The 20,133-nt window shown below is 35.6% G+C and overlaps 1 protein-coding gene across 1 annotated transcript; it reads right to left on the bottom strand.

Annotated features, from left to right (window-relative positions):
• Positions 1 to 16,916: 16,916 nt before the first annotated feature.
• On the bottom strand, positions 16,917 to 19,462 carry LOC111886526 (GDSL esterase/lipase LTL1). Its single transcript, XM_023882786.2, has 5 exons — positions 19,107 to 19,462; positions 18,892 to 19,019; positions 18,261 to 18,503; positions 17,617 to 17,869; positions 16,917 to 17,382 (listed from the first exon to the last, which is right to left on the bottom strand). Exons 1-5 carry the CDS (start codon positions 19,360 to 19,362, stop codon positions 17,144 to 17,146), a joined length of 1,119 nt encoding a protein of 372 aa, XP_023738554.1. The 5' UTR covers positions 19,363 to 19,462; the 3' UTR covers positions 16,917 to 17,143.
• Positions 19,463 to 20,133: the final 671 nt, after the last annotated feature.

Genomic DNA, 20,133 nt, shown 5'->3' with positions numbered 1-20,133 from the left:
AGATCATAAACATAGATGTTCTGTAACACTAAACCTCAGTGGTAAGAACCGAGAGTCTCAAGGGTTACAATCGTGAACTGAGAGTAGATGGAGAATGGTTTGAGGATGGTGAAAGAAACGAAAGTACCTTGTGCTATGAAATAGGACAAAGCAGAGAAACTCTTAACTCATGTGAGAAGAGTAAGGTAGCTCTAGACCGAGTAAATAAGAATATCCTGATTGGGAAGAAACGACAGGTATTGGTCGAATTATTAAGGCCTTGCTCTAGGTCGTAGAGGCTTGAGTCAACATGCAGCAACATGCTTCTAAGGACCCTTAACTAGTTCATAAAATAAGCACCATACATGTCCTCAGCTCCAACTTCTGTTATCCTTATACCCTTGTAAGAACAAACAAATATACCACACAAACAAATCTTTTTTTCGAGAGATTGAATATTCTGAAAAATAATAAAAACAGAAAGAGAAAATATATCTGGATTTTTGAAGTTTTCTGAAAAAGAATAAAAACAGAAAAAGAAAAATATTTTTGGATTTTTGAAGTTTTCTGAAAAAGAATAAAAACAGAAAAAGAAAAATATTTTTGGATTTTTGATGTTTTTTGAAAAAAGAATAAAAACAGAAAAAGAAAAATATTTGAAAAAGCATAAAGCAAAGTTAAGACGAGAAAAGAAACATAAACAGTTTACAACCGTAACCTTATCTCAGATGAGTGAAGCGAAATAGACCGAGCGATCGGTGCATTTCGGTTTCCAAAAATTTAAGGAGCCGAAATAGACCGAGCGGTCGGTTCATTTTGGTTCCCAAAATTTAAGGAGCCGAAATAGACCGAGCGATAGCTCCATTTCGCTTGTCTAATTTTTAGTGAGAGAATTGAGGATTCGGTACCGACTCTGCTTCCATCATACCCAAGCCTTGTAAGATTCTGTTAAAGAGTGCTTCAGGTAATGCCTTAGTGAATATGTCGGCCAACTGATCACCAGATCGAACAAAATGTACTTCTACGTTCCCATCTTCTACATGATCCTTAATGAAGTGGTATCTAAGTGCAATGTGCTTAGTCTTTGAGTGTTGTACCGGATTGTGACAAATCCTTATTGCACTTTCTGAATCACAATAAAGAGGTATCTTGTTCATGGTTAGCCCGTAATCTCTCAGTTGACATTGAATCCAGATTACTTGAGAAGTGCAGGATGCTGCAAGAATATACTCAGCTTCGGCTGTAGACAATCATACGCAGGTTTGCTTCTTGGACTGCCAACTAACAAGTTTTCCATCAAGAAATTGGCATCCACCTGTGGTGCTCTTTCTGTCCAGTCCACATCCTCCTAGACCAGCATCAAAATAAGATTGAATGAAAAATCTAGTTTTTGCTGGATACTAGAGACTGAGAGATGAAGAACGCTTTAGGTAACAGAATATGTTCTTTACAGCAACCATGTGAGGTTCTCTTGGATTAGCTTGAAACCTAGCACAATAGCACACAGAAAACATAATGTCCGGTCTACTAGCCGTTAAATACATAAGTGATCCTATCATTTGACGATATTGTGTTATGTCAACAGCAGGTTTTTCCAGGGATGGTGTTAATTTAATGCCAAACGCCATTGGAACCTTCACTTTTGAGTCGCCTGTCATACCAAATTTCGTCCGTAATGTCTTTATATAAGCCTCCTGATTGATGAATATACCTTATGTTCCCTGTCTAATGTTTAAACCAAGAAAAAATTTAATTGGACCCATTGCGCTCATTTCAAATTTAGTCTCCATCAACTTTCCAAATTCAACTATTAAGCTAGGATTCGTAGAGCCGAAGATGATATCATCAACATAAATTTCAACAATCATTAGATGTTCGCCTTCTTTCTTTCCAAAGAAGGTAGGGTCAACCGAACCTTGCTTAAATTTTGACATTTTTAGAAAACGAGTTAAGGTTTCATACCAGGCTCTCGGTGCTGGCTTTAATCCATACACTGCTTTATCTAGCACATAGCAATGATCAGAGAATTTCTCGTTCACAAACCCAGGCGGTTTCTCAACATAGACTGTTTCTTCTAATTCTCCATTCAAGAAGGCACATTTGACATCCATTTGGAAAACTTCGAAGTTTTTATGAGCAGCATATGCCAAGAAGATCCTTACGGATTCCAACCTAGCTACCGGAGCGAAGGTTTCCTCATAATCTATCCCTTCTTCTTGACAATATTCTTTCACCACCAACCGAGCCTTGTTGCGAATGACATTCCTTTCTTTATCCAACTTATTTCTGAAAACCCACTTCAAGCCAAAAATATATAAATCCTTTGGTGTAGGTATCAACCTCGAAACTCGATTCCGATCAAACTCATGGAGCTCATCTTGCATTGCTTGGACCCAATCTGAATGATCAAGTGCATCATTTACCGTTTTCGGTTCAATCTTGGAGACAAACGAATTAAACATGCAAAATTCAACTTTAGAGAACAATGCAGTTTGTTTCGCTTTTAATTGAGACCGAGTAAGGACTTTTTCGAAAGTTTCACCAATAATCTGTGCTTTGGGATGGTTTTTGGTCCATTTCACCAATGGAGGATAATTTGGGTCATATGCTGGATCCAATTCAGCATTCACTTCGACTTCAGCTTCATATAGATTGCCTTCACCTTCGTCAGTTGCACTTTCGGTCTCTTTCTCCCCCTCGACTGGCGAAGTATAATCTGTGTCTTCACTAATGGTTACATTCTGTGTGGGAGTGGAATTCTCCCCCTCGGTTGTACTACCGATAGGTGGATTTTGAGCAGAACCATCCTCCTTTTCTGAGCCTTTAGGAGTCAAAATGGGATTCTCCCCCTCGAAAGATTCTTTGTTTGTTTCTGATGCTGTTGAACTTTCACCTTGAAATGGTGGATTGCTCTTAGCAGTTGAAGGTTCATTTCCATCTCTTTAGCTGATTCATTGCTAATTTTCTTGAGACTTTCAATTTTGTTATCTGTGGCCTTCGCTTCTGAGGTTGCTGCTTTCTCCGGTTCATCAAATAGGCGCATGTACTCTTCAAACAAATTGGCTATAGGAACCAAGACTTGTCCTGATTCTGGAAAAATGTCTCCCAAGGGACTTTCACTTCTATGAACTTTCTGTTGGATTAGGTGTCTAAGCCCATAACTATTATTGGTATGTATTCGACCAGAGAGTAGCATGGTCCATTTGGGTTGCATATCATCAGGACAATTTGTTAGGATGGACTTTTGAGAGAAGGTTATTTATGGTTTATTAATATATTATAAGTTATAATATATTAATATGAAATCATATGTTTTAATTAGTATGGATCAAGACTTAATTTAGTGATCAAAAGAGACTAATTAAATCTATGGGGACTAATTATGATAATTAGTTATATTTATATGTGTTGGGCTTATGATCCATGTTGGACTAAGTTTATGTATGGATACATAAAGAGTTGGGCCACATGAACCATGGATCATAAAACCCATGGGTATGGATTATGGGTTATACCCATGACCCTTGGAATCCTACATATAAATAGGTTACTCCATAGCCAAAATCACCACTTCTTTTCTTAGAGAAATATGGAGGTGTTTTGGTGCATGGAATTCTCTCTCAAGAGCCACCTTTGTCCTAGGTGTGTTGTGATTCCATTTGAGGCATTTCATACTATTGGTGCTAAGCTCTTAAGGCCAAATACATCAAGACTTCAAGCCACATAAAAATTATGTTTCCCTAACTAGTATATTATATGGTTTATGTCAAATGCATGCTAGTTATAGGTTTAATGCCTTGGAAACCATTTGCATGTATAATTAGTGAAAACATAGATCCAAGGTATTTAGGGTTGTATGTGCACCATAGGATGTTGTATTATACCAAAAGCCAACAGTGGTATCAGAGCCATGGGTTGTTTTCTACTATATTTGATGCAAATGTATTTTTTTTTCAAGTTGATGAAAAAAAACATGAAGTTTGTCAAATTTTTTGATAATTACTTGATTTTATGAAAAACTAATTATTTGTAAAATTTGAGTCACTTTACTACAAGAGTTGAATTAGGTCAATTTATTAAAAGATAGAATGATATGATTATTTTTTTTTTTAAAGTTATGATCTTAAGAGTTTTGAAACTTCCATAAGTTATGGATGTGAAATGTCTCATTTATTAACTCTTTAGGTTATGAAGTCTAAGGGTCTTCAAAGGATAATTGTCAAAGTTTCAAGATTTGTATTAGTTTATATGATTATCTAATTTCTTGAAAATTGTTGATGTGAATTATCTTTACTTATGAGTTTAATCTAGATCATAGAAAAATTATTTGATTATTGTGTTAATTGGAATATTTGATCTTAATGGTTTTTATGAACTCCATAACTTGTCCTCAAGTTATGGAAAGTAAATAGTTGTTCTTTTTAAAGTGACATTAAGTCTCATAGGTTATGAAAATAGAAGAGTCTCTGTTTTTAATGTCATCATTAAATGATTTAATGTCTTCCATAACTTGTCCTCAAGTTATGGAAGTTTAATTTTTTTTTTCATTAAACCTTAATTAAACTCATAAGTTATGAAAAAGCCAAGAGTTTTGAAAGGTTTCAAAACTTGTCCTCAAGTTTTGGAATTTGTAAAGTTACCCCCATGTATACTTTAATTCCAAACTAGACCTTAGAATTTTAAAAGTTAAAATTCAACCCTTATACTTTATAATATTATAAGTTAATAATATTTATATATATGTATAAGAGTAAAGTCAGTCTTACTGTTAGTAGGCCTCATTCACGAAGCCTGTCTATAAGGGAGGTAAAAGGTTGCTACCTATAAAATGGCAGTTTAATGCGTGTCCACTCTCACCCACCGCTTCCTTGACCGGTGGAGGGTCGTTAGCCGAACGGATAGGATAAGGACTATAATTCTCCCTTCATTAAAAGTATTAATGATAAATACTAAGTAACTAAACCTTATATAAATACCTAATCTTAGTTACTTAGGAAAATGTGAATAAGGTGCTAATCCATGAAATTACACTTTGCACTTTGTTTAAGTCGGTTAGTGGAGCGTGTGTGGTTAACCGGCACACTAACTCGTATTTAACAAGGTAGGCAAAGGGTAACTTAATGTTTATCATAGTATCGATGGAGCCTGTGTGGTTAACCGACACATCGATTGAGGGGTAAACACTGAAGAGTACCAAGTAATTTGCATGGTTACTTCACACCTTGTTTTGTGATCCTCGGCATCCTAGTCACAAAACCTGAAGGGCACACTCGAGATTGAAACATGCCATTGAAAAGTTCAATGAATCTCAAAAGATCTAGGAGTTTCAAAACCAATTAAAACCTAATAATACATTTCGTTTATCTTGGTGGAAATTGGTGAATCGTCATTCACCTACCTTCAAATATTTTATAGCTTGGATTACGGCATCCCTCTTCCAAGTTATATAAGTATTGTGTTAGGTCCTAGCCTTAGTATTTCATATTGGGTGTCATATTAAGGACTTTAGATCAACAATCTTGAATATCTCCCAGAAAGATGTCTGGTTTAGACATTTATGATCTTCCTAAATCTCTTGAAACAAGCTTTCCTAAATGAAGATGATGTCCCATGGAAATCATACTTCTTTCACCTACTCCAATTATTCTCCCTAACCCACAAGTTCTTGAAAATTTTAAGGTCACTCAAGCCTTATTGGCAAGCAAAGGTTTATGTGTGATCACATCTTGGAGATGTAGTCACATATTGACAAGTCGGGAGAGTTGGGTGTCGAAGTGTTGAGAAAGTTGGTGCCTCAACTACTTTCTAAGTCACATAGTGAGTTCCTTTGGGACTCCTATGAAACAGACTATGACAAGACCCTTAATGATCTTATCTATTTGCTAAGATCAACTTCCTAAAACTTGTGGACATTGACAATAATAACATTGGATATCCAGTAAAGCTCTCTCTTTCCAATGGAAAGGGATCGGCCATAGTCAACTTGGTTGACCAAATGGTAAAGAGAGAGGCTAAGTCTGAGATAGTCCCATTATCAAGGGTCCATAGGTAACTATTGCCAAAGGAAGGGGAATTGGTTACGAAACTGCCAAATTTACCTAAGGATGTTAAAGTCAATAAGTTTGGCTCTACTTCAGGTAAAGTCCATTGTCTAACTCTATAAAGTGCATGCTGATTCTGATCACGAAGATGGATTTCAATCGCATGGTTCAGTGATCAGAATTTTGGGCTATTACTTAAGATTTATGATATTTATATTGCTTAGGAATAGATAACAAAAAGGTTTTCATATGGATTGTAACGATAAGTTTTCCGCAAAGTTTTAAAATTAAAGAAAAAAGTTTTGATTTTATTTATTTTAAGTATCCTTACAAAGGCATTTGTGAAAAGTTGTTGCTTATAAGATTCCACTGATAGCAATATTGGAAAGTGAATTTGATTCTTTCATTTGTGGTAGTGTCTAAATTTACCAAATAAGGAAAGATTCTCATCACCCAAGTTTCAATTGGACCGGAACTTGGAATCATGCAAGTTGTATAACATGATGAATGAGAACTTTCAAGTATTGGAAAATTAAGACTAATTACTTGTTCACATGGATGTGTGAGTCAAGTGAAGGACTACGGGATCGAGTACACATTCTTGTGCACGGGTCAAGTCCACCACAAAAGATCGATAAGATTATTCGTCATAATTTACTAAAGCTCAGTAAATATGGTTATACTTACAAGCTTAAGTGTAATTCTGAGACATTGGAAAAGGTTCCAATGTAAGGCAAAGCGAATAAGAAGAATCGAATTAGGCAGAAGGATAAAAGTTTCTCAAATCTGAAAAGATGGGAGAGTACTTTAGTATCAGTTTTTATGATCATCTTAATGATTTGGAGACCTTATCACAATTCATCCTCAAAGTGCCTTCTTATAGCTAAGAAGAGGAGCTATGAATTGTTGAAGTGGTTAAATCAAGAAGATGATTCATACTTCGTTCCAAAAACAATTCTTAGAGTCGTACTCTAAGAATGTAAATTGAGTGACATGTCTTAAAGAAGGTTTAAAACACTTGTCAAATTTAAGAGTAAAAGTTTCCTACTCTTGTACATTTGAAATTGGTAAGTTGTGATGTTTTGGATAAAACAAATACCAACTAAGGCCAATTATATGAAGTGTTTGTCTTGATTTGAATCCGCACTATCTCTTGGATGTTTGACAAGGGAGTCTTATAGGTCAAGAGAACAGCGGGAGTCATAAAGGTCTTGAAAGTCTCAAGAACTAATCAAGAATAAAACCTGAAGTTCTTCAATAGCCCACGACTTGAGGTTTATAACCTATCATGTTGACATATTCTGTGCCCATTCCAGTTAAAGTTGGCTTTGCATATGAGTTTTTAGAGTTCTCAATTGGTTGCATAACAACTTGGAAGCAATAGCAGGCCCTTGAGCTGCCAAATGGCAAGAAATTAGATTGAGTTCAGTCCATATAAGTTTGGATTTGTCATTATCCTTGTCTTGTGATTATGGTTTTGACAAATTCATATGTGTAGGAACCCATACACCATAAAAATCTAAGTGTCATAAGGTTTCTCTCTGAAACATGAAAATGATGGTGAGGAAACACTTTCACTAAGTAGATTTTAGCTAGATAGCAATTGCGATATTTGCATTCTCAAAGTCGTTAGTGGAGCGTGTGTGGTAAACCGACACACTAACCTGGACTTGTGAGAAGTGGACAAAAAGGTCTAACCATTATGATTACGACATCCCTCTTCATAATTGTTTAGACACACCTATGAGCTATCTAAGGGAAGGTGTATGATTTTGATAAAGTTTTATCAAAACAATCTAGTATCAGAAATTTGAACTTCGGTAAGAAAGTCAGCTGATTTCTGAGTACATGTCAAAGCTAGTGGGAGCATAAGTGTCATGCTAATAATCATCATGTTAGTGGGAGCATGATAATTATGATAAGTATTGTAAGTTAGCAATGTTAATTATAGAAAACAAAAGTTTCAATTGGGAAAGAGTTGTTTTGCTATAATTAAGGGAGAGAAAATTATACTTCATCTCAAATCTAAAAGCTTAGATTGAGGTTTTAATCGTATTTAGTCAAGGATATATATATGAATTTCATGTTGGAATGGCTCAACATAAGAAAATTCTGTATATGGGTCCATTATTTACGTTCTAAAATTCGATTATGATTACAGCATCCCTTTTCATAATCTGAATTATGAGAACTTGGAAAATAGAAATGGAAATGTTATAGCAAAAGACTGGTTTAGTCTTTATGTGAGACATCATGAATTGTGTCCCATATGCTTCAGATATAGGATCGATTACACGTGCTATATTCACCCTTTCTAAAATTTTCCAAATGCCTAGGGCATTAAGAAAGGAAAAGGTCTAGAATTGGATATGAATAAAAGGATTAATCAATTGTCGAGGACAATCTAAGGTTTACCAAAGATTGGGTGCTCAAGGACAGTTGAAAGTATAGTGATAATTTTGGAAGGACCATATTGGCATAATCTGTAAGGAGGCAACTCTTGTTCAGAAGTGATAGTCAAAATGAATCTGGAAATGTTTCAAAGTCAGAATTTTCAATCTACGTAAGATTAAGGAAACTTAATGCAAGAAGGATGTTTCCAAGGAGTTGATCTCCTTTGGAATACTTTGTAATGTTTGTTGTCAAGTCCTTGTGACTTTGTGCATAATCATTACAAGAGGATCAATGCATATAAGTTTAGAATCTAACAGATTTCAGTAAATCGCATGAATTTGGAATTTTTGCATTCACAGTAAGATTTGGGACTGTGAAATGAGAATCATTGGAGTTATGTTCAATTGATATATTTCACAAAGTAAAGATCATAGACAAACATAGTATGCATACTTGGTGTGTGGAATGACTAGTGTTTAGAAAACATAGTGTACATGCTTGGAGCATGGGACAACTATTTTTTTAAATTCAAGAATAAAGTTGATAGCTGAAACAGTATACAATGAATAATGTGTGATCATATGGTGATAAATAAAAGGTGTTTTATTTATGTTCATAGGTTTTGATACCATATTCGATTCAATTATTCTTGTGTTTCATTTTGCATGTTTTGACTTCCAGATTAAACTAGGTCATTGTTCTGGTTGACTAAGTTATTCAAACCATCCACAATCGGTCATATGTTGGAAGTAGATATGAATTAAGACTGTCATGGGTTGGCTTGTAGAGGTCTAATATGTTGGACAAAGGGCTACAACACTCATGAGTACTCATAAGTTCTGAGTATTGGATTCAACCCGCACTCATTGGAATCACTTCATGGATTTTATCACGAGTGATCATGAGACGATAATATCTTATATTCTTCAAACCTAGAGATATGAGTTGTTACTATGAGTTGGTTATACATTGATTGCACGAAAACGCATTGGTAACTCGATGTTATAAAACGTGCCTTTGTGTATGATTCAACAAGTAGTAGAACAAGCCATATGAGTCGAAGTTTATCCATTCCTTTTACCTTCGGGATAAAAGCGATATCTGTGGGGCCCTCGATGATTTGATGATGACAAATGGAAGTGCTCGGCCGGGCCAGGACTGATTTGATTTGTTCAATTAGTCAGTCGTCATAAATTGGAAATCGGGAAACAACAAATGGACAGAGAGAATGATTATAATCCATGTCTCAGTCCATATGATATCTAGAATGGAGGAATATATGATCCCTTATCTAATGGACATGTCATTTGATTTGTTCAGAGTTTGACAACGGCTTTAAGAGCTACGATTGCTAGTCGGGTTCTTGGAGTCATACTTGAATAATAGTTTTAGACTTATCCAAGTGGGAGACTGTTGGATTAGGTGTCTAAGCCCATAACTATTATTGGTATGTATTCGACTCGAGAGTAGCATGGTCCATTTGGGTTGCATATCTTCAGGACAATTTGTTAGGATGGACTTTTGAGAGAAGGTTATTTATGGTTTATTAATATATTATAAGTTATAATATATTAATATGAAATCATATGTTTTAATTAGTATGGATCAAGACTTAATTTAGTGATCAAAAGAGACTAATTAAATCTATGGGGACTAATTATGATAATTAGTTATATTTATATGTGTTGGGCTTATGATCCATGTTGGACCAAGTTTATGTATGGATACATAAAGAGTTGGGCCACATGAACCATGGATCATAAAACCCATGGGTATGGATTATGGGTTATACCCATGACCCTTGGAATCCTACATATAAATAGGTTACTCCATAGCCAAAATCACCACTTCTTTTCTTAGAGAAATATGGAGGTGTTTTGGTGCATGGAATTCTCTCTCAAGAGCCACCTTTGTCCTAGGTGTGTTGTGATTCCATTTAAGGCATTTCATACTATTGGTGCTAAGCTCTTAAGGCCAAATACATTAAGACTTCAAGCCACATAAAAGGTATGTTTCCCTAACTAGTATATTTTATGGTTTATGTCAAATGCATGCTAGTTATAGGTTTAATGCCTTGGAAACCATTTGCATGTATAATTAGTGAAAACATAGATCCAAGGTATTTAGGGTTGTATGTGCACCATAGGATGTTGTATTATACCAAAACCCAACACTTTCTTCATCTAGTTATCATCGAAGGTGACGTAATAGGTTTCTTCAATTCCTTTTGAGCGTTTATTCAGCACTCTGTATGCTTTCGACGTTAGTGAGTAACCCAGAAAATTCCTTCATCGGATTTGATGTCGAACTTATTTCGGTTCTCTTTAGAGTTGAAAATAAAACACCTTGAACCGAATATGTGGAGAAACTTGACATTCGACTTTCGGTTGTTCAAGGTCTCATATGGAGTAATTGAGAATATTTTGTTTAACAAGGGCCGATGTTGAGTATAGCACGCAGTTGCAATAGCATCAACTCAAAAGTATAATGGAAGTGAAGCGAAACTGAGCATAGTTCTGGCTACTTCATATAAAGAACGGTTTCTTCTTTCAACAATCTCATTCTGTTGTGGTGTATAAGGGGCCGAAAAGTTATGAGTTATCCCCTTGTCAGCCAGAAAGCTCTCAAAATCACTATTCTTGAATTCCAGACCATTGTCACTTCTAATGTTCCACACCGTTTTCCTCAGTTGTACTTCCACTTGCTTGATGAATATTTTTAGCTTAGGAGTTGCATCTGATTTCTGTTTAAGAAAGAAAACCCAGGTGAAGCATGAAAAGTCATCTACAATAACAAGAATATACTTACTTCCACCAAAGCTTTCAATAGCCGAAGGTCCACATAAGTCGATGTGCAAGAGTTCAAGAGCTTCAATTATCTTAGTGTTGATTCGAGTAGGATGGCTCTTTCTGCTTTGTTTTCCCATTTCACATACTGCACACAGATGGTCCTTGTCGAACTGGAGAAGAGGAAGTCCACGGACATGACCACCAAGCACCAACTTATTAATGTGTTTAAAATTCAGGTGCGATAATCGTCTATGCCACAACCAGCTATCTTCTGTATTAGCTTTTGTCAGCAAGCATATTGCTGGTTTTCCCCGTATGGGATGGAGATTTAAAGGATACATCTCTCCCTTACGTTCAGATTTCAACAGAACCTTCTTAGATTGCTTCTCAATTATCTCAGAGCCCTCATCATCAAATGATACTTTTAGTCCTGTGCCCACAACTAATTGTGATACACTAATGAGGTTGTGCTGCAAACCTTATACATAAGCCACTTTCCGAATCGTGAAGTCACCATTTGTTATCATGCCATATCCCTTGATTGTGCCATATGAATTATTTCCATATTTCACATAGCCACCATCTTTCAGTGATCGAAATTCCCTTGGCTCTTCCTTCCTTCCTGTCATGTGACGCGAGCAACCACTGTCTATATACCATTCTTCGTCAAACTGCTCGTCACTTATTACCTGCAAATTCAAGCAGATTTAGGAACCCAAAGTCCCTTGGGTCCTTGTGAGTTTTTCACAGAAAAAGGAATTGCAGTAGAAATGTCAACAAAGTATGTTCTTTTTACTAATGAGGTTTGATATTTTCTTTTAATTGTATAAACTTTGATTTTTGTTTTATCTTGTTTAAATTTGAATTCATTGGTTAATTTGTTTGATGGCATTTGACACATAGGATTAGCTGATGATTGCTTATTGTGGATCCTAGAATCAGAGGTTAGCTTTCCTTTTCCTTTTCCTTTGACATCAGGTTTGTTGTAATCGAAGCTTGACTGAAGACCGAAACTAGATTTAGAACATGGTGGAGGACCGAGAGTGGACTTAGGACCAAAACTGGTATGTGGACCGAAAGTGGGCTTTCGGTGTTAAGTGACGTTCGGACCGAAACATGACTTTCGGTACTTAGACCTTGAATAGTACGAACTTGGACTGGAATTTTCCTTTACTTTTTCTTTTCCTTTGTCCGTTGAGATCTTCTTAGGAGAAACATAGTTGGTATTTTGGGAATTCCAGTAACTCTTTCGCTCATTCAGATTCTTTGCATATCTTTGATTTCTTAAGAGTTTCTGTTCAGCTAGTTCCTTTTGTGATTTGTGTATATTGAAGCTGGTCTTTGGCTTCTCTCTTTGAGTTTCGGTCGTTTTGACTCGAGCTTTCGGTTCCTCTTTTGGTTCCTCGGGGATTTCTTTGGTTCCACTCGTGCTTGGTTTGTCAAAACTTGAGGGTTTATTTATGGGTTCAGCTACATGCCTTCCTTTAACTCTCCAAGAAGCCTGCTCAGATAAGCCTACTGTTTCGTCTGCATTATCTATAGGAGCAGACCAGAAGAAATCTTCGCACCCTTCTGCATTGTCTTTGTCCACCAAGACTCTTAGTTCTGCTGTTTGTCTAGGAGTAACTCCTTTAACTTCATACACCTGATTCGGCACTGTTTGAACCTTTTGATAAACCATAGCCTTTTCCTTGAGCTTCTTTTCCTTATCCTTTGCTAGACGAGCAAATTCCACTGAATTTTCTGAGATAAGTGGTTTCTTATTCTCAGTTTCGCTCTTCATAAATTCAGAGCAATCAACTACGTCTTCTACAGATATCTCGCTCATCTCACTTTCTTCATCAAATTCAGATGTATTTTCTAAGTCTATTTTATTTTCAGAAGCTAGTTTGGCATTGGATTGGTCAAATGAGTGCATTGTGTCCGACTTAATTTTCATCCTATCATTTTCATCTAAAAGGTCTTTTAACATGCATTTGTGTTCCTTTGAATCAATGAAGGTTTCTATTTTATCCAGTCCAATTTTGTAGGACACGGACGTCTCCTCTGATGATACTTCTGATTCACATTCTGCTATTACCTCGTATTCCTTAAATTCAAGGAATGGCAATATCATCTTATGAATTTTCTTTCCTACCTCACAACTTAATGTAATTGAGCTATATTAGTATATAAACGCTTAGCAATTAAACGAAAAACATTCCTATATTTTAAAAACTTTAAAGTGTCTTTTTGAAATAAAAACTTTCATCCCTAGCTCTAATTAACTCTGCTTTCTTCAGCTCAATCCACATCCTTTGCTCCTCACTCTTCGAAGACACCCTGCTGAGTTGGTCAGTTAGGTTAGAATTCGCTAAGCGAGTTTGCATGAGACTACCACTTAAGTTAGTGAATTTAAATTTTAATTCATTTAATTCTTCTTCATAATTGGTTATTAGAACTTTAAGTGATCCAAGGATGGATTGTATCTTTTTGATCAAACAATCGTAGTCGTTGATCTGCTCACTTATGGGCTTTGTTGCAAAGCATTTGTTTTCATTCAGGTTCGGTTCCTCATCTGCGCTTTTGGTTGATGATCCAGCAGTGACCATCAAGCACTTCCCAGCCGAGCCTCCTTCCTTTGCTACATAAGCCTTTCCATGAGAGGGCTTTCTCACTTCTTCATCTTTAGAGTCGGTTGACCAAACTTCCACGCCACCGAACTCATCATCATCAGCATCTTCCTGCACAATCAAAGCATTCATTGTACCTTTTGCAACGTTAGTTGTTTTCTTGTTCTTGATTTCTTCCAGCTTGCGCTTGTAGTATGCTTCATCATCTTCACCATCTCTTTTCTCAGCCATTTTTCTCAGCATGCAATCCTTGGCAAAGTGGTTCTTGCCATGATAGTAATTGCAGTCGTATCTAGAGTCTCCTGCAAGTTTGCTCTCCTTCTTTTCCTCATCCTTTTGAGAAGTGATCTTCGCTTCATCCTTCAGCTTTTCAGAGCTGTAACTTCCCTGCCAGTTTCGGTTCTTGCTGACCGGAAATTCTCTTGCGAACTTCTTTGGGTTGGTGACCATCATAGCATACTCCTCACTTGTAAGGGCACTCAGACAAATCCGACCCTTCTTCTTCTTCTTCTTTTGCAATATCTTTTGCTTTTGAGACAAGAGCCAACGATCCTACACCAGAAACCACTTTCGCTTCTTTGGTTACGACACTTTCATGGGACTTAAGTATTCCAACCAGTTTTGCTAGCGAGTAAGACTTAAATTGTTCATGCGCTTTTACAGTAGAAACCACAACCATCCATTCTGGTCTGAGTCCGTTCATGAACGTTACTTTCTGCTCAATCAATTTCCTCTCTATACCATGCTTTATCATCTTACTTAATAGATGATTGAACCGATCAAAAGTATGAATTAACTTTTCCTCAGGTTTTTGTTCGAAAACTCCAAATTCTGACAACAGTAATGTTTAAATGGAGTGTTCAAGATCTTCATCGGTTGAATAGAGTTCTTTCAACATATCCTAGATTTCTTTGGCTGTCTTGCACGAACTTACCAATCGAAACGTGTCAGATTGCAAGGCGAATCTTATCATTCTCATGGCCTTCACATTACACAACAACTTGTCCTTTTCATCTTGTGGCATCTTTTGATCATCAACAACCAACTTGTTGTATTTTGTTTGAGTCTTAACTGTTGTATTCGTTCCAGAATGAACAAACGGTCCGAGTGTGATGGCTTCCCAGATGAAATAGCCATTATCTTCAGTTCCAACCACGTAGTCTTCAAAGTGATGTTCCCACACTTCATAGTCTTGAGTGTAGAGAATAGGTATCCTGGTTGTAGATCCAATGCTATTTGAGATGTTGATGGGATTTGTTTGCGAATCTTCGTGAGACATGGTGAGCTTTTAGAATCAAACCTGTAAAATTGATATTAGGGTTTTATCTAAAACAAAGTTGCCCTCGAAACAAAGAAGACGACTTGTTATTTATACGATAAAAGCGGAAACCCTAAGCAATTCTGAATACAGAAGGAATGTGTATTGATCACACAGTCTCGTGCTCTGATACCAATTGTTAGAACGTAGTTCTTTTAGGATCGATTGATACTAAACATGCAAACTATTAAGTATGTAAAAGTAAACACAAATATGTCTTGAATAAGTTGAATGATTAATGCTTCAACACCTCAGAAGAGCTCTATTAAGAACTTCGACTGTAGAGGTGTTTTAGGGTTACAAAACTCACGCGTAAAATCAAAGACGTATTTACGTAATGCATACATGCATGCATATATATAGTCTAACCCTAAGAGATAATCACGGACGGACAGGCCCAATCCGGATATATACAGAAATCCCTAAGACGCAACACAATAAGCCCCAACAGATAGTGAAACCACTGAATTAATTTAAATTTGTATCTATTAAATACGTCGTCTGATTTGGACGATCGTTTTAGAACTTGTTATAATTCTTTCTATTTTGATTTAGATGGTTGTTTGTTTTTTTGGACAGTTGTTCGATAACATGTGTTTGGTAATTGTAAGTTTGATGATATAACTACGTTCTTAATTTTAAAAATTATTTTCAAATGAAATATATATGGTATTTTATATTTTGTAGTTTATACATAAATTGTGTTAGAAAAATATTTATATGGGGAAGGTTTAAAAGAAGCATTTAATGTAAAATTTTAGGTATAAATAACTTTTTAGTGGGATAGGGTTACATGTAAAGTTTGGTAAAATAGAAGAAAGAATAAAGTAGACATTTTACAAAAAAATGTGTATATAAAAAAGAAACTATTAATAAAGAAAAAAAATAAAGAAGGTTTCATAAACATTATATATATATATATATATATATATATATATATATATATATATATATATATATATATATATATATATATATATATATATATATAGGTTCAAACATATCTTTCTTGCTGAATGAGTCCGAAAGACAATTTGGTATGCAAAAAAATTGGTCTTTCCGGGTAAGATATGTGTTTCCCACAAAGTCCCAAACCCCTATTTGAATGAAACTTTTGATAATTGTGCTCTAACAAAAAACAAATACCGGCTTTTCTCCTCAGCGCCTCACCTCTTTCTTTCTTCTCTTCAACGCCCTTCATTAGACATCATCGCCTCCTCACCAAGCTCCATACTTGGTCGCCAACCAGTCTTCCCCCACCAGAACGCCGCTGCAGCCACCAGCTCCTCCCCACAGGTAACCATCTCATCTCTTTTTTTTTTTTTTTTTTTTTTTTTTTTTTCTGATTGGAGAGTACCAAACGTGAACCTTCATCTGTTTCATCTTATTTTATTTCTTCCGATTTTCGAGCATAGGATTTAGGAGGACCATTTCATATATAAAATTTCAATTAGAAATTCTAATTTTAGCATACATTTTATGATTTTGTGATGATTATTGTGTAATTTTAATTTTGTATTACAATTTGTATGTTTTTATAATTATTCAACAACTTCATCAATCATAGTATCAAACAAAAGGGTAATATGATCGTTTTTATCATTCAAGTAGTCAATCAGCTATACAATCAATAACATGGTTCATTTCCCGATCAGAAAACTTTCTTAGACAATATTTTTCCAAACAAGAACTATCAAATGAGACTTAAGAGTAAACACCATTACACTGGCGTTCGAGTTGCCTTGGACTTAACTCAGAACCATGAGGTTAACATCTTCTGTGGTTGCATAAAGAAACAATAAAACTTCTGTTTATTGGAATCTACTCAAGATACAAACATTTAATGGAGCTACAAATGTAGCTACAATTGACACAAAGCTTATTGAATTTTACAACCTATAATAATTGACAATAGGAAACTAACACTCAAAATCGATCTTAAAAAGTAAAAACAATCACAAATAATATATCAAATTAAAGCAAGAAATTTGAAGCTAAAATTCGCTGCAATCACACATTGGTAGCTGCATCCAAAGCCATGATGGTGCTAAGATTCATCGGTGACATGTAGTCGGTCGATCCCGATAAAATATTCCTAACAATGATTCTGTTTGCCCTCTCAGAAGGATGGAAAGCGTCCCAAAATGCGTATATATCTCTATTGGGACACAAGTTTGATAATGGTGTGCATAGCCCGATTCCATTAAATGGTCCTTGTCCACAACATGCTATTTTCGACGTAACAAATCCTGCCCAACCAAAAACATTCAATATTCACATAAATGACGGTTTAACACATGTATTTTTTCCTTGGGTTATTGCAAGTTGGTTATGGGATATATAATATATTGTATATATTTACAGGATCAGTTAAAGAGTTAACAATATTAATTTCAATGTGAACAATATGGGTCATCTTAGAGGTTGTTGGAAGAATAACGGTGTATAATTGAAAATGTGACAAATAATGAACTGATTTTTACCATATCTTCCTGGGTCAGAGATGAAATCGATGTTGGTTTGTTGAATATTGGCACCAATGAACACATTGCTCCCAATCTCACTATTGAGACTATTAATCATTGCTTGAAGCTGAGGGTTGAACAAGGCTGCTGCTCTTTGCAATTCGGGTGCGCAATTACCATTTCGACCTCGTTGGGCTAGTTCGGCTGGCACGCATCCCAATGGTCCGGTACCCGTGACCAAAACTCTTCTTAATCCCAATTCATAAAGCCTCTATATGCATCACAAAACATTAAATTAGCAACGAACAATGTTGTTTCAGATCTAGTAATCAATTATTGAGTCGTTAGTGTAACGGATATTAACTGAGTCAATTTAATACTCGTCCATAATTTTGTTCTCATTAAATGCATTAATATTGATCAGATACAGCACATGGGAGAGTTACATGTTACTATCTTTAGCAATAACTATGATATGGACACATGCATCCAACTACCTCTACCTTCTATATATAAATCTATAAACTAATCAAATTAGTCCAAACCATGCATGATTTTAATTTTAAAAAACATTGATTTGTAAGTGACGATGTTACAAAACAAAAAGCTTGTTTTGTTGGTGTATTTTTGGGAAATGGAAGAATGAAAAGGGTGGTACCTACCGCTAAAACTTTACGATATTCGGAGATCAAGTAGACAACATAATCTGGAAGAGCAAACTGTCTAGATCTTGCTGAGAATGGGACTAAATAGTAATTGTTTACAAAATCATTGCCTCCCAATGTGATGAGTGTTAAAGATTGAGTAACAAGCGCTTGAGTCTGCTCAGGGCCAATGATATCACTCAACCTTTCCTGATACTGTTGAAAGTATTGCATTTGCAGTCCGATCCTTATTATGTTATTCTGCATAATACATTTTAAGTTTAACCATAAATATCGGTTCAAGATTTCTTGAATCTAGACACAAAATAAGCATATATAATCATCATTATGTGTAAAATCCTTCTTTTTTACATTCACGTAAAGGGTTTGTTTAAGCTTCGAAGATACTATTAAGAAATGCGGAATTTTGAAGTAGTTTTGCATGAAGAAATGCTGGATATGATAAATTACTAGTAAAGCTTAATACTTTATACATATGGAAAGATTTTAGCCAAATCTCCAACAATCTTGACACATATGTGAACGTTGAGGAAAGCAAAAAAAACATACGTTACATCCTACATTATTAGAAATCAGCATGGAAAATTAAATAAGTGTCGATATTTTTCAGTGTACGAAAAAAACTTACAAACTGTACTCCTGTGTCATTAAGTATCCCAACACCAGCAGAAGCAAAATTTGCACCGACAAGCAACCTTTCACCAGTGAGATATGGACTCAAGTATGGCAATGTTGATTCTTCTCCAATGGCTTGACCTAATATTTAATCAAATTTTAATCAATATTTATTTGTAAAACTAACGTCCACTTATATATCAAAGAAGTAAAACGAAATAACTCAACTGATAAGGTCAGGAATGTTAAATCCATTAGAGAATCGGCCTGTGGCTCGGTGAGTGGGATAATCAATCCCATAAGGATATGCGTCGGCTCTTGCAGACGTAGCCAAGTAGTTGTTGTTGCCATTGTCAACCAATGAGTCTCCAAACACAAAGAAAGCTCTACCTTCAGCTTCAAGAACAACATTTCTTAAAACAGCAAGTATCAGACACAAAAATATGGCAAGTGATGATTTTGAGCTAGCCATTCTTACGTACATATAACAAAAATAGTCTAGCTAGTAGCTAGTCCTTATAAGTATAGCAATGTATATAAAAACACACACACACAGAGGAAGGTGTGTTTGTGTGTTATGTGAAAAAGAGAGGGGGGAAGGAGGTCTATAAATATGCATTTTGGAATCGATGAGGACGAAGATGTAGTCAGTGTTGAGCCAATCCCAACTACACAAGGTTAGTTGTTCTGGTGTATTCAATGTTACAGTTATTTGACAGACATTAAATTATTACACGAATACTTACACTGGTGTAGCTAGCCCCTACTGTCAGCAAATCTAGTCTCTTGATTAAGTACAATCACCATTGAAGCAAAAATCGATTTTCGTGCAATAGACACCACAATGATAATATCTTATGTTGCTTTTCGAAAATGTAAGAATACTTTTGTTTTTTCTCTACGTATATAGTGCAACCATGTGCCTACACCAAACCTTTTTTTGGGAAATTTAACGCCATGAATGATGAAGTAGATTTCATTATTGAGTAAAAGAGTATGTTCAAGGAAAAAAAAATTACAACTATAAATAGGAAAGTTATCTAGGTTATCATCTCTTGAAGCAGCTGGTTAAAACACACAAAAGACATTTGAATGCCCCTTTATGTACTAGCTATGATGGTTGCATCTCCCCTAGCTTCTTGAACTAAGATCAATAGGTTTTAACTTATTTGTTGATGGTGGTGCTTGAACCTGCACTTGTTCCTTTATCCACTGATGGACCTTTAGTCTAAATCTCGAATCACAACTAGAGTTT

This window comes from Lactuca sativa, chromosome 2, assembly GCF_002870075.4.
Source record: "Lactuca sativa cultivar Salinas chromosome 2, Lsat_Salinas_v11, whole genome shotgun sequence".
NCBI lineage: Eukaryota > Viridiplantae > Streptophyta > Magnoliopsida > Asterales > Asteraceae > Lactuca > Lactuca sativa.
Note: the sequence above shows the minus strand (reverse complement) of the source record. Positions and strands in the feature narration are given on the sequence as shown.